This window comes from Rhea americana, unplaced genomic scaffold (genome assembly GCF_003343005.1).
Source record: "Rhea americana isolate MKP2758 unplaced genomic scaffold, rheAme1 scaffold_1, whole genome shotgun sequence".
Lineage (NCBI taxonomy): Eukaryota > Metazoa > Chordata > Aves > Rheiformes > Rheidae > Rhea > Rhea americana.
Window position 1 is genome coordinate 13,919,972 of NW_028185038.1, and position 12,264 is coordinate 13,932,235.

At 40.0% G+C, this 12,264-nt stretch overlaps 1 protein-coding gene across 1 annotated transcript; it reads right to left on the reverse strand.

Moving 5' to 3' along the window:
* Positions 1-1,452: 1,452 nt before the first annotated feature.
* ECHDC3 (enoyl-CoA hydratase domain containing 3) lies at positions 1,453-12,258 on the reverse strand. The gene is made up of 5 exons (XM_085299371.1): positions 12,076-12,258; positions 11,557-11,678; positions 9,252-9,349; positions 6,195-6,395; positions 1,453-4,613 (listed from the first exon to the last, which is right to left on the reverse strand). Exons 1-5 carry the CDS (start codon positions 12,222-12,224, stop codon positions 4,284-4,286), a joined length of 900 nt encoding a protein of 299 aa, XP_085155497.1. The 5' UTR covers positions 12,225-12,258; the 3' UTR covers positions 1,453-4,283.
* Positions 12,259-12,264: the final 6 nt, after the last annotated feature.

Sequence of the window (12,264 nt, forward strand, 5' to 3'; positions counted from 1 at the left end):
GGGTGACAAGGGACAGACTCCTAGCTATTTTAGGACAAACTCTCTCCTCAGGCAGCAGATAGCCACAGCGGTTGGGCTCCCAATCTATCATTTAGTTTGCTGCTTCTTGGCTGTAGAACTTAATTAACAATTCTGGAACTGCTCTGTTTCCCAGGAATAGCCTGTAAATCCATTAAATTAAATAATAAAGACAGACATGGATGAAATAAGAGTTCACACACAAGACAGAAACGAAAAATGATGTTGCTTTGTCAATCTTTAGGGACCAGTATAGGAATGTTTTAAAACACCCTGAAATTTTTCACTATCTAGCAATTCAAACAACAAGGAGATTTTCTTAGGGACGCTGCCAATTTCAGAACTAGTGATTAGCAATTACATAATTGCTTTACTGCATGAATTACTACAAACAAATACAGTGACAACAGAGTTAAAAATGTACTTACAAATGCTTTTCTCTTAGAGATCTTAAAGCACAACACAAACATTTGTCATGCATCACAGTACACCTGTGAATTCGTCTGAAAAAACTACAACGCTAGAAGACCTGTGTTCTTAAGAACATGAACAGAGCCCTCCACAGCGCTGTGCTTCCTCAGCTTCCATAGATTTGCACTTAGATGGGGCTCGAGGCATCGTGGGGTTTGGTCTTTTACACGGAAAGGCAGTGCTAACATAACACTCTTAACCATCTGTTTGTCCTGGAAACAACCAGTGCGCCATTCCCAGGTACTTAACTTCCCCTCCCATCACCATTTCATCTTGCTAAAGTGTGCCTGTTCTTAACTTTACATAGCACTGCCATTAATGGCACAGTCTGCTCACAGTGAATAACATGCTACAGATCCCTATATGTCTTTTTAAGACTAAGTTCTTAGGCTCTGTGCCTGCCTGCCGTATGTAACTAAGCTGTTCAAAGTCAACAAATCAATACACAGGGATGACCAGAGTATATTTCAGAATAACTAATTATTTTTAAGAAATGCAGAATTTTTCTTCAAAAATTACAACCAGGAGCTAATAGTAACACCAGCCCCTGCGCTTGTGTAGATGGCAATCCATGGCAGATGGAAGATTTCTAAATTGCTGAAGGAGTGTGCTCATCTAAACTGTCACTCATGTTTTAAGATGGCCAGTGAAACCATTTTATTACTGCAGTTAGTTGGAAAGAGCTCTATTCTGCAAAAATCAGATAATGTACTTATTCCTAAAAGCCTGGAACAAAAGAGCCAGTAGAGATTTGCTGAGTAGCTGCAAGATTAAATATAAATATTTTTAAAAACAATTTACTCTTTCCTAATGCTTTTAGAGCAGCATGTGGCAACAGTCTAAGTACAGCATCTTACAATATGAAAAAGGACATCATGAAGGTCAGTAGCCCCCAGATTTAACCCTTCTTTCTCTTAATTGTTCATACAAGCTATGCGAGTTTATATAAAACCTAACTCTTCCTTAGTGATTACAACAGAAGTTTATATTTTTGAAACAGCTATTTCCAATGATCCACATTTTTTTCACATTCTGATAGAGACAAACTATTTTCAATAGTGAATTACAGTTTAAAGTTCCCGTTTTTAAATTAAAAATAGAAGGAAAATTGGAAATTACCTTCTTTTCATGCTGAGTAGGGCCTGTAGACAAAAAAAAAGAGAACAGCTTTCTATGGGGGAAAATGTGGGACTACACACATATAAATGAGTACTGATATCACTGATTTGAATTAAAATATATAGGCCAGTTAGAAAGGCAAGAAGTTCATTTCTGCACAACCTAGCCTGTCTTGTCCCAGTATAAAGAGGAACAGAATTTGACTGTGACTTAGAAGCAAAGCGTTGTTCAACATGCCGATCCCAGCAGTGCACCTGACAGAGTAAGGCCCGTCACGCCTGTGTGGGGGATGTGGCCTGCCTGGGCTGCGAGACCATTGCTGGTAACACGAGCATCAACACAACCATTGCTGGTAACACGAGCATCAACACAACGTGGACTCCACTAACATAGCCTTTGCGAGCAGGCTCTCGTGGTTAGGCTGTTGTGCAGCAGACTGGCTGCATCTGCACTGTAAAACAATTGGCCTGGGTGTCCTTTAGTTCCGTRGAGCCCCTTTGTGGCCCAGAGACAAAAATGATGACTTTTTGGTGGAGAGGTTTTCCAGTTCAAAGTGCCTGAAATAACAGGCACGCCTGCCAACTGGATGTTTTATAGCATGATACTGAGGATGGTCATGAGTGTTGTATGAGGCCTAACAGGACAGTAGCAGAGCACTGTGAAGGCAAAGGAGGCCAAAGCTGGTGTGGACTCGTCCATACTGCATAGGAGTGATAAGCCTTGCAGATAACTATTCCAGATCTTTCTTGGGTACTTGGTTCCCTCCAGAGAACTGAGGAATGAGCTGACACACAAACAGGGAACCAAGACACAGGAGCAAACATACCTTTAAAAAATTCCTTTGATGCATGATACCTTCACATTGTGAGGTTCAGTAGATCTAAGGATTCATCTGACCTAACTTAAGACATCTAAATCTGAGCTAAGCACTTTAGTCTACTTTTACTGTCAATAAAGAAAAAAAGGGATATCCATCCAGTGATTCATCTGATCTTTCTTAGRTGCCTATTTAAGGATGAAATGGATGAGCATTCACAATTTGACTATGTAGAACCTCAGAAAAACATCTTTGCTGAAATGCCTTCCCATGGTGATCTGCATGGACTGATACAGAGGCCCATATCGTTCAGTATCTTCATACCCTCAGCAAATTTGCAGATGCTACTAAATTGGGGGAATGGCTGACATACTGAATGCAGCTTCAATCAAGAAGGACCTTCATAAACTAAGGAGAAATGCAAGGTTCTGCACCTGGGGTAGAACAACTCTGTGCAGCAGTACAAGCTGGGAAGTGGCTGGCTGAGTGGCAGTCCTGCTGAAAAGCAAACTAGGGTTAAAGTGGATGCCAAACTGAGTATGAGCCAACAGTGCACTCTCATCACAAAYAAGGCAAAATGCATCCTGAGCAATACTGACTGGCTGAAAGTGCCCAGCAGATTTGAAGGAATTATTTTATTCTCCCCTGCTCAGCACTGGTGAGGCTATATTTAGAATARTGTCAGTTTTGGTACACCAAGTGCAAAAGGGATGTTGAGAAACTGGAAAGGGTCCAGTAAAGAACTACCTAGATGGTAACCAAGAGAATATGATCTCCAAGGAGAGCTGAAGGATTTCTTTAGACAAGCACAGAGGAGTCTAAGGTTGGTCTAAAAGCCGCCTGCAACTACTTGAAGAGCAGACATGAAAAGGACGGAGCGGAAATTATCTTAATAATGGCAGATAATGTAACAAAGGTTACATTAATGGCCAAACTCTGCTGCTTCAGAGTCTCAGGCTGACCATTAAAAAAAAAACCTTTTCCATCAGGAGTGTTACACAGCACTGTAACAGCTTCCCCAGAGGGGCAGTGGAATCCCCTCCTTGGAGGTTGTCACAACCTCAAACCAGTGACTGACCTGTTCCAGCGTTGGTAAAAGTCCTGCTTAGAACAYGATTGGACTTACCAACCAAAGTGCCTCTGATTCTATGATAAACTGAAGACATATCCTAAAAGTTATGGCTCGGTCTAAACACTACCAGGTGAGATTCTCTGCTGGAGCCTCCAAGCAGTGGCTTTTGCAGTGTACCCTTTGCAATACTCAACTCCCCAAACCATGCTCAGCCTCACTGGAGTCACCAGCAAAATCCTGTGGAGCAGGCAGAGCACCTGTTTGAACTGGAGGAGAAAAACAGCATTTGCTGAGGGAGACAAACAAATAGTACAGAAGGTTCATAAACAGCTACACTAATACGGAGAAATGGGGCTTCTGTTATAGGCTTTTGTCTGTATCATACTATACAATATTAACAGTGGAATCAGTTACGATATATCTATGTGCAACTCTCCTCTCTGGAATTAATCCAAACAGTTTTTTCCCTCTATTAATAACAACAAATGGAAATTCACATCTAGAACTAAGGGGACAAGTACTGAACAGGGTGATCTGAGTGCTTTTCTGATCCCTGTGATTCCCTAAGTAACATGGAACATACTAAACATTATTAGATGATTTTCACTGCTAAAAAGGCCCATTTGGTTTGTTTTTTTTTAACTTATTATATACTTACAAAGAATTTATTGTGGCTTTGGCATATATAAGAGAAGTTTTACTTTCAGTAACAGSAAAAGTATAGTTCTCAAAGGCAACTGCATGGAGAATTACAAAGTGCAGCTAAGCTTAGCTTAAAAACAGGATTCATTTCTTCTTGTCCAAAGAATGTGACCAGACAGGCTTACGTTTTTGAATAAAGGCTTCAATACCTTCCTGCCCATCTCTCAAAGTCAAATTATCTACCATGACCTGGGCAGTCGTTTTATAAGCAGTATCAAGGTCCTGTGTCATCTGTCTGTAAAAGGTGGCCTTCCCCAATGCCAGGACAGACTTGCTGCTTTTGCATATCTTATGAGAGATATTCATGGTCTCTTCTTCTAGCTTGTCTTCTGGTACCACCTTGCTGACAAGCCCATGCATTAATGCTTCCTGGGCAGAAAGAGGTTCACCTGTGAAAAGCATCTCTAATGCCACCTGAACAAGAAAAAAAAAAGAAAAAATAAATATATTCATCTTCCTTATTGCTTTAGTTTGTTTTTGGAATCTCAGCTTCTTCTTTCAAGTACAAGTTGCTGGTTTTGGCAAATGAAAGGTTCAAATTTTTTGGCCTTTGAAACTGCCAAGGAAATATGAAAAGGTTTCTACAACAGAAGGACTGAGTCTAGAGTGGGCCTTTTTTCAGAACCACCCACTTTTCAGAACTGCTGTCCTAGGCTGATGCATCTGGATTTCTTTTCAAAAGCTCAGAACCTCTAGTGACTGCAGTAGGAATCTAGAGAAATGCAGATACTAAGTCAAATGACTAAGTATCCATAACTTAGTATCACTAAGTCACATGATTGAATTTAACATTTTAAACTGAGAGTATGATAGTAACTAAACAGAGGCTTCCTAAGTCAATACACAGATTTGAAAATATCTGTCTTGAAGTTTTGTCCCTGTATTTTTAAAAACACTCCTCTTATAATTGTACCTACCCCACTCTTCTGTTGCTTCCAGCATCCTCTACTTGAGGTTTCAAATTAAAATATCCAAATACTCAGCTGACTATTTGATGCTCTACATACACTGAGAAGTTTTTCCCATGACTCCAGATGCAACGAATTGTAAGACTCAATTATCCTTATTAGCATCTTTGCTGTGTTAACTCCTTGACAATATTTCATTTGATAAAAGGTAAAATYAGTAATGCTGAGACTTGCAGGAAAATGTCTTGCTACTCTGAAAAGCAGCACAGAGAAAAGTATACCCTACACATTTTAAAAGGGTAATTGTAAAATCAGAAATACTAATTCAGAAACAGCTGTAATGGTACAGTCTAGCACACTTTTTCAAAAACACAAATATGCTACATTTGAACATGATGGCATTATAGATAGGAAATTAAAGTTAAAGCTTTTTTCCAGCAATTGGATCTGTGCAGGTAAGTCCTTGTATCTCAGCAGTGCCCTGCTGGCCTTGAAGAACATGATTCTGCCCACATGAATTCAACTGGATCAGAACTTAGAAYTTCACTTTTTAGCCAAGGCTTTACAGGTCATACTACTGTTTATGCAGTGAGAGATGTGTAGTCACAATCAGTAGGAAACAAAAGCAGGGAGAGGTATATGAGGGTTTTAGATACTATTTAAAGCATCTTGATCTAAACCCAGGCAGAGCATGCTGACAATAAAATGTCACTGCCTGGAAAGAATTGATACCTCAGTGGGACTGATATCCCGAGTTTGCGGGGGTTTCTCATCAGGGGTAGAACATCTTTCTTTGTCCAAAGCACAGAGTTTTCTGTTGGAAAGGAAAGGGGTTGCTGTGCTGGTGTGCTGCTGTGCGAGTCCCTGCTGATTGAAATCGGAATGGTAGGAAGCTGCTTTTCCTGAACAGAGGTCATCCCTTTTTTTACTTCTTCCCGGTCCACAGAATTTGTTCTGAATGTGTCTTTGGCAATGAAGTATTTTGAATGTTCTACTGCAGAAAATGAAGTTTAGGTAATGGAACTGAAACTCTAACAGGATCCTACTTCTTGCAAAATTGCAAAGAATAACTGTGAAGGAAGCCTACCTTTCTTGGAAGAGATCTGCCCAAGGCCACAGCTGGTGTAGAGCAAAACAGCCCAATGTTTACTCCAGGAACAGCAAATTGGGATTTCTCACTTGCCACTGCAATGTCACAGCTTGCCACTAGCTGACAGCCTGCTGCTGTAGCCAGGCCATTTACTTTGGCAATCACCGGTACTGGAAGTTTTTGGATTAAAGTCATAACCTGTATGCAGAAAAGAAAGTGGTCAGTTAGTCACTGAGGTTTAAGCACTGTATGTTCTAAAACTTGCAGCTGCTTTGCCTGCTTGATGTCGCTGTTTGCATTTCCCAGCTTTATCAATTGGAGTTTAATGAAAGATGTAAGCTCTCCCTGCAAAGCCTGCTGCAGTCTGCTTTAATGCACAAAAACAGTGCTGGCCCAGCAGATGCACAGCTGTGCTTATGTAGTGTTGGTTAGTCCTGTAGCTCCAATGGAAACGGAAAGCACAAGAATGAACAACAGAGACACTTGTATTAGAGCTGCAGGGAGCTTGGGTGTTACCRGCTGAGGTAAGATGGGTATCCAAGGCAAACCATTCCCACCTTCATTACCACCTGTACTGGAAAACTGACTATGTAACAAATAGTCTCTGTGGCAAGGAATTGTGTACACCATGTCACGTTTTCTGAGGCAGGATAGCCAGCTTTTAGATAGCTGAAGTTAAGAGAGATGAATTTGTCTAACTTTTCTAACTCAGTTTCTTCCATAAAGTGGAGATCAAACTCACCTAATTTTAATACTTGCAGATACAGAATGTTATTTAACTGATTACTGTCATTACCTTGATTAAAGAATTGTCATATTAACACAGTGCAGCAAGATAACAAGTTTTCATTTGCTAATTCATTTTCTCCAATGGATGAAGCCTGGCAAGTTTTACATCCCTTAGGTATAAATTCAGTTTTGAATTTGGCCAGCCTTTGTCTCAGTTTTTCTATCTTTGAAAACAATGTTCAGTGCATCCTGAAAAGAAAACAACAAATAAGCAAAAGTATGTGCGTGTGTGCAGAGAAACGCGGAGAAAATACTCTTTGTGATTTTAAAAATTTTAAGTTAAATTCTCCTTTAAAAAAAACTCTGTTACTTATGGTTTTATTTTTGAAAAGCCTCTGGAGAAGTGATATTCACATCTGTCTCAGACCTGCGTGTGGAGAGTGCTTAGTTCTTGAATATTTTATTTTATATACTAGTGCTAGCTTCATCACACACATGGCAAATCAGAGGCATAGGCAGATGAGATGACTTGCCCTAGACTACCAGTCAGACASACATGCAAGCCAAGCTTCCTAAATACCAAGCCGAATTCCAATACTCTGGACCCATTAGTCTACAACATGGGCACGTGATTTAGAATAAGATGCATTTGCTTAACTTAGACATCTAAATTTAGAAAGACATACTCCCCTTTCCGGAAGCCTTCAAAAGTACCTGTCTTTCTCTATAGACCAAAAAGCAAAGTCAATTACTTTACCAGACAACTAAAATGTAGGTATGTTAGGCTCCTACATAAAACCTAAATTAATTTCCATATTTCTCRGTTTATCCGTAAAGTGTCGTTATTGTTTATCATAAGACCTTTTTCCTACAAAGGAGGAACACTGAGTTGTGATTTATGAGAAAAATTTAAATATTTTTATGAGTCTCAGGTAGAAAATGTAAAGCACTATTACCATTACCATCATCATCATCAGAAAAAGGATTAAATCAAATACCATTTCGTCGCTAACACTTCATTTCTTCTTTGCCAATTTCATGTCTTAGGATATTTATCTGAAATATGGTACCTCATTTTTTATTTATAATGATAGATTCCTTACTAAATTTACTATACAGTAGGGCACTATTCTACAAAGAAACATTTAACTCTACACACTGATATTGTTATTTTTTTGCTTTTTCCCTTTATTAAATCAAAGCCTAGCTTGCTACACTAGCCATTAATCCTGCACAGAGCCCCAATGCTAGAGATACGTCAGGGACGATTTAAATTCCTTTAGTTCTTAAAAGTGAGAAAWTTACAAACTCTTGATTTCATGCTACATGGAATAAATTCTGTGTCTCTTCTGTCTGATTTTTCCTATTCTGTGACCCAGAAACTATACAGTTCAGTTTTTCACTGACAGTATTGTAGCCTATAGGCTACAACATAGYATTGCTGCTTATAAAGAGATAGGCACAAATGTAGCTGAATGACAAATTAGTCCCATCCTCAGAAAGGAGCAAAGGTCTCAATTTAATATTAAATTTTGCAGTTACAGGGAATTGTAAGTGAGAAATACAGGCAAAACTGCAAGGATTATTACTACATATTACATAAAAGGACTTCAGTGGTAACTTTCACAGAAATGCTTTTAGTGCATTTGTTAAATATGAATAAGGGAGCTTGACAGTGTGCATGGAGATCATTATTTCTATTGGAGGAACTAGAAAAAAAGACCTAAAATTATTTTTTGTAGTCACACTGAGCAGGATGAGGGGTCAAATTCTAGTGCCATTACAAAGGGCTTTTTGCCATTCTCTCCAGAGGCTGCTAGGTTCACTTTAACTTCCTGACTTCCAGGGCTGTGCCTTTACAACAAGAACTTGTGTGTTCTGCTGACCAGTCAACCAGAAAGTCATGTTGTGCTACTTGATGTTTCAGCTGGTCTTGAGTTATTAGCTAAATGCTGGGAAGGAATATTAGATCACAGGTGGTATGAAGTTGGATAATGCTGTATTTTTAGGAAGGACACTACATAAATACTCAGCTGCAAGGAACCCTGGCCAAAGTAAGGACCATGCAGTGAATGACTGTACCCATTCTACGACACCTATGCATTAGCATTCTAGCACTTTYATTTGCACAGAGAGAAAGAAATCCAGGAAAAACATAATTTGACCAGGATCAGGTATTAAAATGGCAGAACAGCAAAGAGCAGGGAATCCAGAACAATAGCCTGTGCTCAAGCCAGCAGATGACCAATGCTGTCCCTACTTAAACCAATTTCATTGCTTGCAATACTAGGAGAAAGGGGTTGGCATTTGTGAAGAACTGCTTACCTCTGCACAAAGTTCAAATACTTTGGAATGATGCTTAACATCTTCTTCACTTGACAGTTCCTTTAAATCATGACCAGAACAAAATACAGGTCCTTCAGCTGTAAAGGATTTAATGAAATGGAGGTTAAAAAAAGTGAGTTGTCAATCTGAACTACTTTAGAAACCAGAGGGAGTGGCAGTATCAGTGCCTTACTTGTTAAGGATATAGAGTTGCCACTGGTAAAAAAGGAGCCTGGGGAGGGGTAGGGGAATTTTACATGAAGCTCCTCAATACTGCATTCTGAATTTTATAACATTTTTAATTGCCACCATGAAACATTTAACCCACTAGCACCAATAAACATTTTAGAGGCCTAGTTTGTCTTCCATTCCAAGTAAAGTTGGTTAAAAACAAGGCACTTTACAGCCCTGAGCCCAATTTTTCATAAGATACTGTGATAAACTGCTTCTTGGCACAATGTAATCTAGCAGCTGGAGTGACGAGGGACTGCTCTACTTTCAGCCTAATAACTACAGTTATTCCCTTTCTAGTTAGTGTTCTGCATCTAAAATTAATGATTAACTTCTGCTAAATAAACATCAAGATTTCAAAGTCACGGTGTTCAAGGCAACAACAGACAAGGTCTTTTGGCTGGAGGAGAGCCAGAGAGGTTGCTGGGGCCTCTGTTCCTCCATTGCTTAAACCATCATCTAGGGAATTCCATATGACTCTGGCTTTTGTGACTTTGCTGATTATGATTCTGCTGCTGCACAGATGCACAGACATCTTTTGGACAGCAGTGCTGGAAACTTTACATCTAGAGCATCTAGAAATAACCACATACCTAACATCAACTTGTTGGATCAGCAACACATTAGATGAAAACTAATCACATCCGTTTATGCCTCATTAAAGAAGAATCCACTGTCTGTGGATTCTTTAGATCTTTAACAGACCTTTAACACAAGGTCTGTGTTAAAAACTCAAAGCATCCCCTGATAAGCTTTTAATTTTCTTTAGAGGTCTTCTGCATTCCACTCAGCAGTGGAATCACAAATCAACAGGAACGTGCAATTTATTGTTAATTAAAACAAGAAAACAAACCCAACTGCACTGTCAAACCATTGTAATCCCAAATAAGAATCTGAAATATTTGATATGTTACTGCTCTTTGAAATTTTGAATGTACTTATTTCTTCTGTACATTTAACCATCCATTCTCGGGGAAAAAGAAAAAAAAAATGAAAATATTAGGCCTAACCTGTAGAACTTATTCTTCCAAGAGCTGGAAGTGGACAAGAGATTTTCAGACTTGAAAGAAAAACTCACCCCTGAAGTTAACACACTTCTATTCTCCTGTGCATGCACTTACACACATGTGCACAGTGTTTCCCCCTCAGTACAGGAAATTACAGCATTCTAAATTAATCAAGCTCTTAGATGTTTAAAGAGGGGAAAATTATCTTAAAACATCASAGGAAAAAAAGATAGCTTAAGAACAACCCAACGTTTATTTTATTTAAAAACTCTACAGATAAATACTAGGAAAACTGGAAGAAATCTACACTAGATTCTGAGAGAGAGTGTTCTACATCTGCAGGTCTTTGCTTTGCTGGTGAGTTTTAAAAACAGTTTTGACGAACCACTGGCAAAGGTAACATAGGATGATCCAATGATTAGAGCAGGTTTAGACTACGGGAACAGACCATATGGTTTGAAGAAACCTTTTATGCTGTGTTTATTGTGATCTCATAATCCTGCCACTGAAGGCAACAAAAGTGACAGAAGATCAGCCTTTTTTTTTTTTTCCACACACACACACACACACACACACAAATTAATTAGAAATGTTTCTTCTGTAATCTGACAACCATTAGAACATTTTCTTTATTCCTCTTAAACTGTCTTTTATATATAGTTTTAAGACCAATTATTTAATCTACCGATTATTTAACAAAATTAAAAAAAGCCTATATGCACATACTATGTAACCTGACTGAAATACCAACGTTCTGAAAAGGGTTTATACAGTTTCTTGTTAGCAATGTTAATTATCAACCCCCCCAAAAAAAAGCCAATTGTTAGTCATGTACATGAAAGTGAAAAGTAGGATGAATACAAAGAACAGCATGAAAGCAAATGGTGAAGACACAAATGAGATACCTTTTACATTCTTGGCTACTTGTAAAAAAAAATAAAATGCAAATCCTTTCCTGTTCTATTTTCTGTAATTCTGTGATACACCTAGCTTTAAACTCCATATTATCCTGTTTCTTCTTCCTCTTCCCTCTGTTCTCTTCCATTTGCCTTAACTGAAGGAAATACCTGAAATGACAATAACTCTGAGATCTTTGCTTTTGATGTCATGCAGGAGGTCTTCCCGAAGTGACTGCAGCATTGACAGTGACAGAGCGTTTCTCTTCTTTGGATTGTTCAAGATAATGTTGCTGTAAAAGTAAAAAGAAGGTTACTATAAAAACTGCATTCACAGCCTAAGTGAAAGTAAGGATGATCTCCTGAAACTGCTAAAATATACTTGTATATCGTAAGCCCGTGAGGTTTCGGACAGGACTGGAGGCCTTTTTGCACATGAATCCAGTGAACRCCTGACCTGTGTTCATGTTAGATTTTGCCTCCCCGAAGCAGTTTCTGGGGAATTTGTCACAGAGGTGCTGACCTGTCGGCGCTCCACTGCCACGGCGGCGAAGGTGAAAGCGSGGGCACAAGCTGGAAGGCCGCTGCTGCTGCGGCAGGAAGCGGGCGCTGCCAGCGTCCCCGCCACCATTTCCCGCCGCGGTTCCCGGTCCCCTCAGCCGCCCCATGCCGCCCCCGGTGCCTGCTCACCGGACGCCGTCCGCCTGCCGCCTGCTGGTGAGTTTCTCCGCCGCCGGCGGCTGCCCGGCTCCCGCGGCGGCGGCGCTGCTGCAGGCCGCGGCGCGGGGGCCAGCGAGGGCGCCCCGCAGCCGCCACAGGCGGCCGACAACAGCGGCCATGACTGCCGAGGCGGCGCCGCCTTTCGGGCGCTGCTCCGCG